Raw genomic sequence first — 16,348 nt, forward strand, 5'->3', positions numbered from 1 at the left:
CATGTTAGCAATAAGGGCCAAGAACAAGATTTGAAAAGATGAAAAACAATAAACTTCAACAAACGCTGGGCTTCCCAGATCTTTCCCACAGCCAAAGACAGAGCCACATGGAGGGATCAGGCAACAAAGAGAAGAGAAGGAGAAAGATGGAGAGCTAGAGAGGCGGGGGGGGGATAAGAGAACATAGAATCCTCGAGCCCTCAGGAAGAGTAGGGCACAGATGTATCCTTTTCTTCAAGTTTCACAATAGAAGCTGAGGAGTGGTGTCACAGTGACCAACAGGAAACAAGCCAAGAGTGTCACTGCCCTAGGGTGAGAGGGTCAAACTCGTCCACTTAGCTGCTGTGTGTGTGTGACTACTTAAATTATTATTTTTTAAACAGGAAGGGCTTTTTGAGATTAAAATCTCTTTTTCAAGAGTGCCCTGGCCAAGATAGGCAGCACCAAGTCATTACAAAAAAATTACAGACAGACAACATGAAAAACTACAAGTAATCTAGTAAAAACCATTGAATTCACAAGAGTATAAAACAGCAAATGATAAACATTGACAGGTCAGGGAATCAGCCTTAATGATTTAAAAACACCAATAGGGACAAGTTCTTCCAGTTTAAAAATATTTTGTAAGGCGTTCCAAGACGATGGCACAGAGTACATAAAAGCCCTTTTACCAATTTCAGTTCAGACATTTGGAACAGTTAGCAGGATAAAGTCCAGCGAACGAAGAGAATAGCCACCATAATAAAAATGCCCAAATAAAAAGGTAGTAACCCCAAAATGGCTTTGTAAATAAAAGTATACCAGTGACTGAGCCTACGAGTTACTAGAGAAGGCCAGCCAACCAAGTGCAGTGGTGTGTAAGGGTTTTGCAGTTTAAAATAATTCTCAAAGTGCCATGGAAAAGAGTGTCAATTGATCTCAAATACTGAGCGGAAGCATTCATATATAACATATCCCCATAGTTTAGTATAGGCATAAATGTAGCTGATACTTGCCTCCTTCTGGATTCAAAAGAAAAGGCCTTATTCCTAAAATGAAATCCCAATTTCAGCTTAAATTATTTTTGTAAGTTGAGTATCATACACTATTATACACTGAATGTACAAAACATTCTGAACATGACATAGACTGACCAGGGGAATCCAGGTGAAAGCTATGATCCCTTATTGATGTCACTTGTTAAATCCACTTCAGTCAGTGTGGATGAAGGGGAGGAGACATGTTACAAAATATTGAAGTGTCTTTGAACGGGGTAGAAGGTGCCAGGGGCACTGGTTTGTGTCAAGAACTGCAACGCTGCTGTTTGTTTCAAGCTCAACAGTTTCCCGTTTGTATCAAGAAGGTCCACCACCCAAAGGACATCCAGCCAACTTGACACTGTGGGAAGCATTGGAGTCAAGATGGGCCAGCATCCCTGTGGAACGCTTTCGACACCTTGTAGATTCCATGCCCTAACGAATTGAGGCTGTTTGAGGGCAAAGGGGGGTGCAACTCAATATTAGGAAGGTGTTCCTAATGTTTTGTACACCCACTGTACAGTATATTGGAGGTTTGGAGTGAAGCCAGGTGTGCTTCGTATCTATCAGCCAAACATGACTCTGCTCTCCTTCCTGTCCAGACTATAGCTGCACACACACACACACACACACACACACACACACACACACACACACACACACACACACACACACACACACACACACACACACACACACACACACACACACACACACACACACACACACACACACACACACACACACACACTCCTCCTTACGCACATACTCCTCCTCTCAGGTTTTAATTACCCAAAACGCTCCCTCCCTCCCTCTCTTCACCTACCACCATCCCTCTCTCCTCCCCTGCTCTGGTAGAGTATAGAGGGTAGGCTGTAGTGAGACGGACTGTAGAAACAGACTCCAGACTGGTCCCAGTGGAGAGAAGCAGCCTCCTGGCCCTGTCTCCTCCATGTTTCTAATGTTTTATACACTCAGTGTATAAACTGATGAGTGTCAGATCCTTCGTAATGTATTTCTCCATAATACTGAGTGTGTAACAGACAGGCAGGGTGGTAGGGTAATACCATCAGGCCTCAGATGATTATACTGAGGGATGGAGACATCTTGTTCCAGTGTAAACAGCATGCATTCACTGGAGAGCAATCAGCGCTGTTAACACTAACAGGAAATCAAGACCATCGTTGAGGGAAACATACAAACACACGCAGAGAGAGAAAGACAAACACACACACCCTCAAACAGGCGTACAGCTGTGCACACACACTCGAAGACACACATGGATGCAAACACACACAAAGCTGTTTTGGAAAAAGCAGGATGCTTCAGTCCAAGTCTCTGTGGTCCACACAGCTGGAGCTACATGGAGAAGAAAGAGCAAAGAAGCAGTGTGCTGAGGAGAAGGCCAGATGAGCAGACTACAGATGTGAACATTGATAACTTAGTGGTAGACACAAGCGTAGGCATCAAATGCACTATAAGACGTGCTCAACTCCTAAAGTTTGGTTGCTTTAGCCCAGCAGTAGTTGTTCATATCAAGTAAGCTTAGACGTACTGTTAGCCTAGAGCGATCCACATTGTCTGTCTGCATATTTGTCCTTGGTTAGTAGATGATTCACTTTTTAAAGCAAGTCACTTCCACGTTTGTACCCATAAGTACGGCTGTACCCATTAATGAACATAGTGGAATGTTTCCTCTGGCAGTGCTGGATAATGCCAGGGCACTGTGCCAAATGGCACCGAGCTGAGTTTCCAGCTCCCTGATGCATGAAGTCTCAGTCTCACAAAGTTCTTCAAAAGTCTCCTACAAATCCTTTAAACATTCAAATCTCTCACCCATCCACTCGGACTAATAACTCTCCCAAAGCCACAACTCCGGTAGTTCCTGCTTTGTTATTGTCTGGTTCCTGCTGAGGGAGGGGCTGTGGGACATCTATGTCTGCTGGGGGCAATGAAATTAGGGGTCATGTGGTCGCGACCTGTGAGAAAGGCCATCATAAAGCAAACACGTTAGGTGTTACCCAGTGGTCAACCAGCGGGGTCACACAGCCCCATTGAACAGCCGGTTCCCCTCCTTTAGCCAGTCAATAAAATACCCTCACAGACACGCACCCACCTCTAACTCCTCCATCCCCCCACAGTCAATGGAGGGAAGTAGTATGCACATCCTACAGATCCAAGACACAGACACATTGTGTATAAGGGAAGGAGACAGATTGCGACCATCAGAACGCTGAATAGGTGCAACAATAGTAACACAATGCGCTCCGGCTTTAAAACCAGCCAGGCGGTCTAGTCAGTGCCTAGTCAGTGTCGAGTCAGCGTCGAGTCAGTGTCGAGTCAGTGTCTAGTCAGCGTCGAGTCAGTGTCTAGTCAGCGTCTAGTCAGCGTCTAGTCAGCGACTAGTTAGTGTCTAGTCAGCGTCGAGTCAGTGTCTAGTCAGCGTCTAGTCAGTGTCTAGTTAGTGTCTAGTCAGCGTCGAGTCAGTGTCTAGTCAGTGTCTAGTCAGTGTCTAGTCAGCGTCTAGTCAGTGTCTAGTCAGCGTCTAGTCAGTGTCGAGTCAGTGTCTAGTCAGCGTCTAGTCAGTGTCTAGTCAGTGTCTAGTCAGCGTCTAGTTAGTGTCTAGTCAGTGTCTAGTCAGCGTCTAGTTAGTGTCTAGTCAGTGTCTAGTCAGTGTCTAGTCAGTGTCTAGTCAGCGTCTAGTCAGCGTCTAGTCAGCGTCTAGTCAGCGTCTAGTCAGTGTCTAGTCAGCGTCTAGTCAGCGTCTAGTCAGCGTCGAGTCAGTGTCTAGTCAGCGTCTAGTTAGCGTCTAGTCAGTGTCTAGTCAGCGTCTAGTTAGTGTCTAGTCAGTGTCTAGTCAGTGTCTAGTCAGCGTCTAGTCAGTGTCTAGTTAGTGTCTAGTCAGCGTCTAGTTAGCGTCTAGTCAGTGTCTAGTTAGTGTCTAGTCAGTGTCTAGTCAGTGTCTAGTCAGGGTCTAGTCAGCGTCTATTCAGTGTTTAGTCAGCGTCTAAACACTTTTGTCTCTGCCAAAAACACAAACAAGTCCATTTCAACCAATCAAACCAACACCTATTCATGCCTTTGCAACTTTTTGACATTGCCTATGGTTTTGTCTAGCATCGGGGAAAGGTGCAAACAGAGCCCTGATTGAGTGTGTGTCCATGTCCGAGTCTTTGTCAGGTAGAGAACAGCGGCAGAGAGGGCACCCCATCAATGACCCAGAGACAACGACATAACTGGGCCTGTCCACCGGGGACCACCCCCTCTTACATAGGGTAAACAACACATACAGTATCTGAAAGCCTTTCTCACGGAGTCCCTAGCCTCAGAGGGCACTGGGGTGGAGGTGGTGTGTCGTATTCCGGTTGGGAGGAACTAGAGGTGAGAAGTGTTACCAATGTGACCCTGTACACACATTCCCAGCAGACACACTTCGCCTCTACCTCCCAGCCCAGTCATTGTTAATGATGCTAGACACTAGACTAGAAACATGGGCCCCTCTTCCTCTCTGACAAACAACGTATCTCCAGCAACAGATTCAGTCCAGGCCTGTTTAAAAGAACCAACTCCACTTGAACTGTGGTCTGAATGAGTCTGATGGTAGGTGAGTGCTTCTGGGGTGCATGGGTGTGTCTCCAGAGGTATGGAGGGGAGCTTAAACACACACAGCCCACAGCTCCCTTGGCACAGGTTAGATTGAGTTACCGTGGGCCCAACTTTAACCCGTCACGACTGCTCCTCTCCCCTAAGAACACCAGCTCACATACCTCATACAGGAGGAGGAAACGCGTAATAACTCCTGATATTAGATACCCTCCTCACCTGCCACTTCAAACGCCACAGTTACCTATAGGGCCAGTGTTGACGCCCACTGGGGGGGTCTTAAACATCCCTCCACATCCACAGAGACAGATTAGTCCTGTTTTACAGGCCAAACCACCTAACCCAGACCAGATGCGGGGGTTGTTTCACTTTCTGTCGTTACCCAAGGCTTAGGGGACAGAAGATATTAAACATGGAACCGCAAGTGTCTTTAGAGTGTTTGACTGGGGAGTGAGGGCCAGTTTCAATATGGGCAGTCTTCTTAAAGATGTAATTACTGGTGTTCATTGTGTCGGGAACCCGACTCTGAATACCTCAGCCATGTGGGACGGGATATTACTAGATATTGAAAGACTCCCTATCTCATTCACTGGCTGTTAAACAACTTCACTGTACCCAGGGATGGAGGCATGGATAGATGATGGAATGGTGGGATGATGCATGGGACTATGGCTGTCGCCTGTAGGATATAGGAAAAGGGAGTGTTGACACAGCAAGCCAACTGTCGACATCAATTTGCTGGTTAGCTTCCTGATAACATGATCCAGATGTGGCAATGTAGAATGTACAGTACAGTCAGTAAGGTAACTAGAATGTTACTGTCTAGAGTGGCTGATAGAGCAGCTGAATAGGCTAGACCGGTGGAAACCATAGATGTGACATTATTTGAGTAAATAGGAAGGAGAGAGGCCTGACTGAGCTGTCACTCACCTGAGAATCTTTCCCTCTCTGGACACATTCATCTCTGTTACCAGGCAACGGAGGCCAGTAGATCTACAATGATAGAGAGAGAGAGAGAGAGAGAGAGAGAGAGAGAGAGAGAGAGAGAGAGAGAGAGAGAGAGAGAGAGAGAGAGAGAGAGAGAGAGAGAGAGAGAAATCACGTCATTACATTGTACACTGCCTAAATCCACAATATAACTACAGACAATTAGAGCATGAGAACATTATTAGCCACAGTTTAAACAATGAAAACGTACTGGATCACATGAAATCCAAGCAGGTATCTCACTAAGTCTTTGCTCCCACACAATCATCCCTGGGCTAATCAGTGCTAATTGATGTGGGTGGGTCGAACATGGAACTGTAATCACAGTGTAGTAATTTAGGCCGTGTGATACATTTACGGTGTGTTCTATATCATCAAAATCCAGCTTATTCAAGATTGTTTTTGGAAAGCCCCTCTTTGGCACCATCAGATACTGTGTTGTAAATTACTGAATCGCAGATGGCTTTTTTGTGTGTTTCATTTAAAAGCTTATTTTGCTTTCGGGAAGAGGTCTATACAGAGTTCCAAGAAAACAATCAAGGAAGCAGTAACTTTCTGTGACAATGTGCGTACGTGTCCATCCGCAATTGTGTCCATGTGTATTTGTGTCTGTGCTTATGTGCATGTGCATGCGTGCTCCTACATTATAGTGCATGTACATGCGTGCTCCTACATTATAGTGCATGTACATGCGTGCTCCTACATTATAGTGCATGTACACGCGTGCTCCTACATTATAGTGCATGTACATGCGTGCTCCTACATTATAGTGCATGTACATGCGTGCTCCTACATTATAGTGCATGTACATGGTCCTTCTGTAAGCTCAGTTGGTAGAGCATGGCGCTTGTAACGCCAGGGTAGTGGGTTCGATTCCCGGGACCACCCATACGTAGAATGTATGCACACATGACTGTAAGTCGCTTTGGATAAAAGCGTCCGCTAAATGGCATATATTATTATTATATTATTATTACATGCGTGCTCCTACATTATAGTGCATGTACATGCGTGCTCCTACATTATAGTGCATGGCCATTCATCATAAGAGAGAAAACGACACCTGATACAGGTGCTTTTCTGTAACACAGCTATCATATCATAAATGAATGTTACAGAAAGGACTAGGGCCTCCTCTATAAATCACACTTTATCCCTTTATCGAGCCTGTCTGGAACTGAACCACAATAAATCCCTGCCTGCCTGTCTGAGACATGCCTTTTTATGGTCTGAACCACAGAATCAGTCAATCTGATAGTCAACACTGCGCTATTTATACTAATATTCCTTTCCTGGATTCAAATAGGAAGTACTGTGGTCATCATGTTCTATTTGTCTCTATAACTCTGCCCCTCTGTTTAACCATCCTGACATGTTAGTCATCAACACCAATTGCAGGATAAAGTTTCCCCTATGTCTAGACATTGATCTGGTCAGCTTGGGTTTCTGTGCCTTATAGTGCAACTTCTTACCAGAGCTTGGCTGTCAGCGCGCTGATTAACTTCCTTTTCCTGTTTGGCTCAGTAGTGTCATCCATTGGCCGGAAAGCCCAGGCACCAGCCAATGATAACAAGCACTGACAAACCCTGGCATGAAATGGCCAATCAAGGACCTTACTGTGGCATGCATCAAGTAGATCCATAACATACAAACTACACACAGACCGTATGTTTAAATCTACTCTTATCTAGTCTCTAGTGTGACTGAAACTAGGGGGACATGTTTGTTAAGAACCGACCACATTTATGGCAACATAAAACAAGTTTGGTTTTACACAAAAACACTCCTCAAAAGCTAAAGGTCTATATCGAGCTGCAATCATTTCAGTTTAGAGTAAAATATTTACATGTTAATGTGGCACATTTACATGAGTTTAATGGGCATGTGTTTGTTTTATTTCTGCCATGGTCGGTCATTACCATTAAGACTGTATTGAAACAGTTCAAACACTTCCCAAATGTGATATGCCAGAGTGGCTGTTGAAGCTCTTAAGAAGCGGTGGTGGGCAGTGGGTAGTGGGCAGTGAGCTGTGGGCGGAGGGCAGTGAGTTGTGGGCTGAGGGCAGTGAGCTGTGGGCAGTGAGGTGTGGGCAGTGGGTAGTGGGCAGTGAGCTGTGGGCAGTGAGGTGTGGGCAGTGGGTAGTGGGCAGTGAGCTGTGGGCGGAGGGCAGTGGGTAGAGGGCAGTGAGCTGTGGGCGGAGGGCAGTGAGTTGTGGGCTGAGGGCAGTGAGCTGTGGGCAGTGAGGTGTGGGCAGTGGGTAGTGGGCAGTGAGCAGTGGGCTGAGGGCAGTGAGCTGTGGGCAGTGAGGTGTGGGCGGAGGGCAGTGAGTTGTGGGCAGTGAGCTGTGGGCTGAGGACAGTGAGCTGTGGGCGGAGGGCAGTGAGCTGTGGGCTGAGGACAGTGAGCTGTGGGCTGAGGGCAGTGAGCTGTGGGCAGTGAGGTGTGGGCGGAGGGCAGTGAGCTGTGGGCGGAGGGCAGTGAGCTGTGGGCTGAGGACAGTGAGCTGTGGGCTGAGGGCAGTGAGCTGTGGGCAGTGAGGTGTGGGCGGAGGGCAGTGAGCTGTGGGCTGAGGGCAGTGAGCTGTGGGCGGAGGGCAGTGAGCTGTGGGCAGTGAGCTGTGGGCTTAGGACAGTGAGCTGTGGGCTGAGGGCAGTGAGCTGTGGGCTGAGGGCAGTGAGCTGTGGGCAGTGAGGTGTGGGCGGAGGGCAGTGAGCTGTGGGCTGAGGGCAGTGAGCTGTGGGCTGAGGGCAGTGAGCTGTGGGCAGTGAGCTGTGGGCAGTGAGCTGAGGGCAGTGAGCTGTGGGCAGTGAGCTGTGGGCAGTGAGCTGTGGGCAGTGAGGTGTGGGCGGAGGGCAGTGAGCTGTGGGCTGAGGGCAGTGAGCTGTGGGCTGAGGACAGTGAGTTGTGGGCTGAGGACAGTGAGTTGTGGGCAGTGAGCTGTGGGCTGAGGGCAGTGAGCTGTGGGCAGTGAGCTGTGGGCTGAGGGCAGTGAGCTGTGGGCTGAGGGCAGTGAGCTGTGGGCAGTGAGGTGTGGGCGGAGGGCAGTGAGTTGTGGGCAGTGAGCTGTGGGCTGAGGACAGTGAGCTGTGGGCGGAGGGCAGTGAGCTGTGGGCTGAGGACAGTGAGCTGTGGGCTGAGGGCAGTGAGCTGTGGGCAGTGAGGTGTGGGCGGAGGGCAGTGAGCTGTGGGCGGAGGGCAGTGAGCTGTGGGCTGAGGACAGTGAGCTGTGGGCTGAGGGCAGTGAGCTGTGGGCAGTGAGGTGTGGGCGGAGGGCAGTGAGCTGTGGGCTGAGGGCAGTGAGCTGTGGGCAGTGAGCTGTGGGCTTAGGACAGTGAGCTGTGGGCTGAGGGCAGTGAGCTGTGGGCTGAGGGCAGTGAGCTGTGGGCAGTGAGGTGTGGGCGGAGGGCAGTGAGCTGTGGGCTGAGGGCAGTGAGCTGTGGGCAGTGAGCTGAGGGCAGTGAGCTGTGGGCAGTGAGCTGTGGGCAGTGAGCTGTGGGCAGTGAGGTGTGGGCAGTGAGCTGAGGGCAGTGAGCTGTGGGCAGTGAGCTGTGGGCAGTGAGCTGTGGGCAGTGAGGTGTGGGCGGAGGGCAGTGAGCTGTGGGCTGAGGGCAGTGAGCTGTGGGCTGAGGACAGTGAGTTGTGGGCTGAGGACAGTGAGTTGTGGGCAGTGAGGTGTGGGCGGAGGGCAGTGAGCTGTGGGCTGAGGGCAGTGAGCTGTGGGCTGAGGGCAGTAAGCTGTGGGCAGTGAGCTGTGGGCAGTGAGCTGAGGGCAGTGAGCTGTGGGCAGTGAGCTGTGGGCAGTGAGCTGTGGGCAGTGAGGTGTGGGCGGAGGGCAGTGAGCTGTGGGCTGAGGACAGTGAGCTGTGGGCGGAGGGCAGTGAGCTGTGGGCTGAGGACAGTGAGCTGTGGGCTGAGGGCAGTGAGCTGTGGGCAGTGAGGTGTGGGCGGAGGGCAGTGAGCTGTGGGCGGAGGGCAGTGAGCTGTGGGCTGAGGACAGTGAGCTGTGGGCTGAGGGCAGTGAGCTGTGGGCAGTGAGGTGTGGGCGGAGGGCAGTGAGCTGTGGGCTGAGGGCAGTGAGCTGTGGGCTGAGGGCAGTGAGCTGTGGGCTGAGGGCAGTGAGCTGTGGGCAGTGAGGTGTGGGCGGAGGGCAGTGAGCTGTGGGCGGAGGGCAGTGAGCTGTGGGCTGAGGACAGTGAGCTGTGGGCTGAGGGCAGTGAGCTGTGGGCAGTGAGCTGTGGGCGGAGGGCAGTGAGCTGTGGGCTGAGGACAGTGAGCTGTGGGCTGAGGGCAGTGAGCTGTGGGCAGTGAGGTGTGGGCGGAGGGCAGTGAGCTGTGGGCGGAGGGCAGTGAGCTGTGGGCTGAGGACAGTGAGCTGTGGGCTGAGGGCAGTGAGCTGTGGGCAGTGAGGTGTGGGCGGAGGGCAGTGTGCTGTGGGCTGAGGGCAGTGAGCTGTGGGCTGAGGGCAGTGAGCTGTGGGCTGAGGGCAGTGAGCTGTGGGCAGTGAGCTGTGGGCAGTGAGCTGAGGGCAGTGAGCTGTGGGCAGTGAGCTGTGGGCAGTGAGCTGTGGGCAGTGAGGTGTGGGCGGAGGGCAGTGAGCTGTGGGCTGAGGGCAGTGAGCTGTGGGCTGAGGACAGTGAGTTGTGGGCTGAGGACAGTGAGTTGTGGGCAGTGAGGTGTGGGCGGAGGGCAGTGAGCTGTGGGCTGAGGGCAGTGAGCTGTGGGCTGAGGGCAGTGAGCTGTGGGCAGTGAGCTGTGGGCAGTGAGCTGAGGGCAGTGAGCTGTGGGCAGTGAGCTGTGGGCAGTGAGCTGTGGGCAGTGAGGTGTGGGCGGAGGGCAGTGAGCTGTGGGCTGAGGGCAGTGAGCTGTGGGCTGAGGACAGTGAGTTGTGGGCTGAGGACAGTGAGTTGTGGGCAGTGAGCTGTGGGCTGAGGGCAGTGAGCTGTGGGCAGTGAGCTGTGGGCTGAGGGCAGTGAGCTGTGGGCTGAGGACAGTGAGTTGTGGGCTGAGGACAGTGAGTTGTGGGCAGTGAGCTGTGGGCTGAGGACAGTGAGTTGTGGGCTGAGGACAGTGAGTTGTGGGCAGTGAGCTGTGGGCTGAGGACAGTGAGTTGTGGGCTGAGGACAGTGAGTTGTGGGCAGTGAGCTGTGGGCTGAGGACAGTGAGTTGTGGGCAGTGAGCTGTGGGCTGAGGGCAGTGAGCTGTGGGCAGTGAGCTGTGGGCTGAGGGCAGTGAGCTGTGGGCTGAGGACAGTGAGTTGTGGGCTGAGGACAGTGAGTTGTGGGCAGTGAGCTGTGGGCTGAGGACAGTGAGTTGTGGGCTGAGGACAGTGAGTTGTGGGCAGTGAGCTGTGGGCTGAGGACAGTGAGTTGTGGGCTGAGGACAGTGAGTTGTGGGCAGTGAGCTGTGGGCTGAGGACAGTGAGTTGTGGGCAGTGAGCTGTGGGCTGAGGACAGTGAGTTGTGGGCTGTGAGCTGTGGGCTGTGGGCAGTGAGCTGTGGGCTGTGGGCTGAGGGCAGTGAGTTGTGGGCAGTGATCTGTGAGCTGTGGGCTGTGGGCAGTGAGCTGTGGGCAGTTCACAGGCCAACCTGGTCTCTGTGACCTCATCTCTCCAACTCATCCATGTTTGTTTCTCCCAGTCAAAGACTAGTGGGCCTGGCCAGACTGAGCCTAGGAGTATAGACATTACTAATAGTGAGTTGACTTAAAATATACATAAAATGTATATAGTATGTATAAACTGGAATTACAGGCCTAAGCGTTGTTGTTCACTAGTTTGCTCCATTTGAGGGAGGGGTGGTAGGGCTGGAGGGTAATAAAGGAAATATGTATTTTTTTAAAGATATGTATATAAAGTTGAAGTCGGAAGTTTACATACAATTAGGTTGGAGTCATTAAAACTCGTTTTTTAACTACTCATTAAAACTTGTTTTTCAACCAAATTTCTTGTTAACAAACTATAGTTTTGGCAAGTCGGTTAGGACATCTACTTCGTGTATGACACAAGTCATTTTTCCAACAATTGTTTACAGACAGATTATTTCACTTATAATTCACTGTATCACAATTCCAGTGGGTCAGAAGTTTACATACAGTAAGTTGACTGTGCCTTTAAACAGCTTGAAAATTTCCATAAATTATGTAATGGCTTTATAAGCTTCTGGTAGGTCAATTGGAGGTGTACCTGTGGATGTATTTCAAGGCCTACGATCAAACTCAGTGCCTCTTTGCTTGACATCATGGGAAAATCAAAATAAATCAGCCAAGACCTCAGAAAAACAATTGTTGAACTCCACAAGTCTGGTTCATCCTTGGGAGCAATTTCCAAACGCCTTAAGGTACCACGTTCATCTGTATAAAGAATAGCATGCAAGTATAAACACCATGGGACCATGGAGCCATCATACCGCTCAGGAAGGAGACGCGTTATGTCTCCTAGAGATGAATGTACTTTGGTGCAAAAAGTGCAAATCAATCTCAGAACAAAAGCAAAGGACCTTGTGAAGGTGCTGGAGGAAACAACTACAAAAGTATCTATATCCACAGTAAAACGAGTCCTATATCGACATAACCTGAAAGGCCGCTGAGCAAGGAAGAAGCCACTGCTCCAAAACCGTCATAAGAAATCCAGAATACGGTTTGCAACTGCACATGGCGACAAAGATCGTACTTTTTGGAGAAATGTCCTCTGGTCTGATGAAAGAAAAATATAACTGTTTGGCCACAATGACCATGGTTATGTTTGGAGGAAAAAGGGGGAGCCTTGCAAGCCGAAGAATACCATCCCAAATGTGAAGCACGAGGGTGGTAGCATCATGTTGTAGGGGTGCTTTGCTGCAGGAGGGACTTTTTTGTGGGCAGATCTGAAAAAGGGTGTGCGAGCAAGGAGGCCTACAACCTGATTCAGTTACACCAGCTCTGTAAGGTGGAATGGGCCAAAATTCACCCAACTTATTGTGGGAAGCTTGTGGAAGGCTACCCGAAACATTTGCCCCAAGTTAAACAATTTATAGGCTATGCTACCAAATACTAATTGAGTGTATGTAAACTTCTGACCCACTGGGAATGTGATGAAAGAAATAATGATTTATTTCAAATTGTATCTCTACTATTATTCTGACATTTTCACATTCTTAGAATAAAGTGGTGATTCTAACTGACCTAAGACAGGGAATTGTTACTAGGCTTAAATGTCAGGAATTGTGAAAACTGAGATTTAAATGTATTTGGCTAAGGTGTATGTAAACTTCCGACTTCAACTCTTAATATATGTATGTACGTATATGCGCCAACAAAATATATGGGGATTGGAAGTGATGCAGACAATTACATTGATGGAAGCTACAATATATCTGCAAATATTAAGGCTGATCTTCACCCTACATAAAGAATATATATAATAAATAGTGAGTTAACTTTCTAAATGGAGTCTAACAGTAAACTGGTACATAGCAGGTTAAGTGATATACAAAAGCAGGGAGGGAGGAGCAGAGAGCTTAGTCTATGATGGAGAACCAGAGAGAAGGAGGGATAGAGGGGGATTAAATCATTCTAGAGGTAATGATATGTGAGGAGGAGGCTGGAGAAACCTGGGGCTATGGTTAAGCTTTCTCTCCTGTCTCTCTTTTTCAATCGCTCTTTCTCCCTCTGCTACCCTATCAGGTGGGAAACCACAGAGACCTGATAAGAAGAGACCAGTTTAGTGTAAACTAGACCAGGTTAAGTGTGACACACACAGGAGGATGTATATCACAGGGTGAATGAGGACACAGCCAGCCAGCCAGCCAGCCAGCCAGCCAGCCAGCCAGCCAGCCAGCCAGCCAGCCAGCCAGCCAGACAGACAGACAGACAGACAGACAGACAGACAGACAGACAGACAGACAGACAGACAGACAGACAGACAGACAGACAGACAGACAGACAGACAGACCGCTCAAGCAGTGATTCCCACTAACTCAAACTGTTAAAGTGTTAATCTCTACAGGGAATAAGTTAGGAATCCTAAAATTGGAGCTGGATTAAAGAGAGATGATTTAGAGACATTTGAGGTTGGTATTCCTGTGTGGTTCAGCTGGTAGAGCATGGCACCTGCAATGTCAGGGTTGTGGGTTTGATTCCCACAGGTGACCAGTACAAAAAGTATGATTTATGCACTCACTACAGTCAATTGCTCTGGATAAGAGTGTCTGTTAAGTGACTATAAGGAGTCCTGGTGAGATGTGCATGCCACCCTAGTCAGCAGCTCAAACAACAACACTAAGACAATGGGTGAGTTTAGGAATAATTATTTATGTGGGGTTTATTGTACATGAGTTGACAGTATATATTACAGGGAACATGGACTCACCTCTTTGGAGTCCAGGTTGGTATGGTCCAGTCTCAAGGAGTAGAGGACGTCTTTGCCCCCCAGGAACAGGCGGTCATGGTACTCGTCCAGAAACAAAGCGCTCAGGGAAAGCTGACCGTGGTGACCACTGAAGATAGAGGACCGGTTGGTGGCTACAAGATCTGTGGGAGGAGGAGGTGAAGAAGGATGGATGGATGGATGCAGAGAAGAACAGAGTGGGCATGTGAAGATACATAAACCCAGTGGAAAACTAAGCAAAACATCAATATGCAGTAGGTCAAGGAGGTGATGTCATCTCTGCCATTTAAAAAGGTTAGGTACCTCGTGTGTGGTTCCCAGAAGAAATCTGACCTGACCTGGTCTCCATTCATGGAGTACGTAGAAACCCATTGGTTGAATCAATGTTGTTTCCACATCATTTAGTGGAATAGATGTTGAATTGATGTCTGTGACCAGCCTGTCGTTTAGATGATGTCTCTGTTGTATTTCAGCACATGCAGTCATGTCCTATGTTATTAGCCATACTGTGCAAATATGGAGTAACCTATTTTTAATGATGTTTCTCTTATTTTTTTGTATGCAATACATCAATATGGAGGACTACTATAAATCTGCTCAATATGCTGGAGAAAAGTCCGTTTGTGATTAAGATGGAATTTGGGTTGTTGTTCTGGGTGGGCTCCCTGCTGGGAAGGAGATCTCCATGTTTGTTCAGAGGTATTCAGGGGTCCTCCAGAACATTAGAGAACTGGAAGGTTTGGCTCAGCTAGAGAATGACTCAGTGTTCTGTGTTCTGAGATGACAAATAAAGATCAATAGCAGTTTGAGTGGAGTCCAAGTGTTTATAGGATATCATACGCCTGTAATACACATTAGTTGCAGAAAGAGTTATCTGGGCTTGACATGGAACGCGCTACTCTGAGGTACACCACCCATCAACACAAACGCATGTTTGCTCGCATGCTCACACACACACACGCACACACACAACACTACAAACAAATGGTTCTATATACAGTGCCCTCTGAAAGTAGTCAGACCCCTTGCCTTTTCCACATTTGGATACATTACAGCCTTAATCTAAAATGTATTAAATATATATTTTTCCTCATCAATCTACACACAATTCCCCACAATGACAATGAAAAAACAGGTTTTTAGACATTTTTGTTAATAAAAAAAAAGATATGGTAATATAAAATATCACATTTACATCAGTATTCAAGCACTTTTGGCAGGGATTACAGCATCGAGTCTTCTTGGGCATGACGCTACAAGCTTGTATAATGCTACAATCTGTATTTGGGGAGTTTATCCTATTCTTCTTTGCCAATCATCTCAAGCTCTTTCAGGTTGAATGGGGAGCATTGCTGCACAGCTATTTTTAGGGGTCTTCATGTTCGATCGGGTTCAAGTCCAGGCTCTTGCTGGGCCACTCAAGGACATTCAGACTTGTCCCGAAGCCACTCCTGTGTTGTCTTGGCTGTGTGCTTAGGGTCGTTGTCCTGTTGGAAGGTGAACCTTCGCCTCAGTCTGAGGCCCTGAGCAAGCTGGAGAAGGTTTTCATCAAGGATCTCTGTGTACTTTGCTCCGTTCATCTTTGCCTCGATGCTGACTAGTCTCCCAGTCCCTGCCGCTGAAAAACATCCCTACAGCATGGTGGGATGGTGCCAGGTTTCCTCTAGTCGTGACGCTTGGCATTCAGGTCAAAGAGCTCCATCTTGGTTTCATCAGACCAGAGAATCTTGTTCTTCATGATCTGAGAGTCTTTAGGTGCCTTTTGACAAACTCCAAGCGGGCTGTCATGTGCCTTTTACTGAGGAGTGGCTTCCGTCTGGTCACTCTACCATAAAGGCCTGATTGGTGGAGAACTGCAGAGATTGTTGTCCTTCTAGAAGATTCTCCCATACCCACAGAGGAACTATAGAGCTCTGTCAGAGTGACCATCGGTTTCTTGACCACGGCCCTTGTCCCCGGCCGGCCAGCTCTAGGAAGAGTCTTGGTTCCATACTTCTTTCATTTAAGAATGATGGAGGCCACTGTGTTCTTGGGGACCTTCAATGCTGCAGAAATGTTTTGGTACCCTTCCCCAGGTCTATGCCTCGACACAATCCTGTCTCGCAGCTCTAAGGACAATTCCTTCCACCTCATGGCTTGGTTTTTGCTCTGACATGGACAGTCACCTGTGGGTGATATAGACAGGTGTGTGCCTTTCCAGATCATGTCCAATCAATTGAATGTACCACAGGTGGACTCCAATCAAGTTGTAGACACAACTCAAGGATGATCAATGGAAACAGGATGCACCTGAGCTCAATTTTGAGTCTCATAGCAAAGAGTCTGAATACCTATGTATATAATTTCTAAAAAACAGTTTTCACTTTGTCATTATGGGGTA

General features: G+C 48.7%; 1 protein-coding gene across 1 annotated transcript in view; it reads right to left on the minus strand.

The window, feature by feature from the left end:
• The window catches only part of LOC124045742 (semaphorin-3G-like), a 101,289-nt gene that overhangs the window by 55,356 nt on the left and 29,585 nt on the right, over positions 1-16,348 (minus strand). Inside the window, exons 2-3 of the mRNA XM_046365318.1 lie at positions 13,951-14,111; positions 5,550-5,612 (exon numbers count right to left, since the gene is read on the minus strand). Of these exons, the coding sequence (XP_046221274.1) occupies positions 5,550-5,612; positions 13,951-14,111 (224 nt within the window). The remainder of the gene's footprint in view (positions 1-5,549; positions 5,613-13,950; positions 14,112-16,348) is intronic.

Source organism: Oncorhynchus gorbuscha, linkage group LG10 (genome assembly GCF_021184085.1).
Source record: "Oncorhynchus gorbuscha isolate QuinsamMale2020 ecotype Even-year linkage group LG10, OgorEven_v1.0, whole genome shotgun sequence".
NCBI lineage: Eukaryota > Metazoa > Chordata > Actinopteri > Salmoniformes > Salmonidae > Oncorhynchus > Oncorhynchus gorbuscha.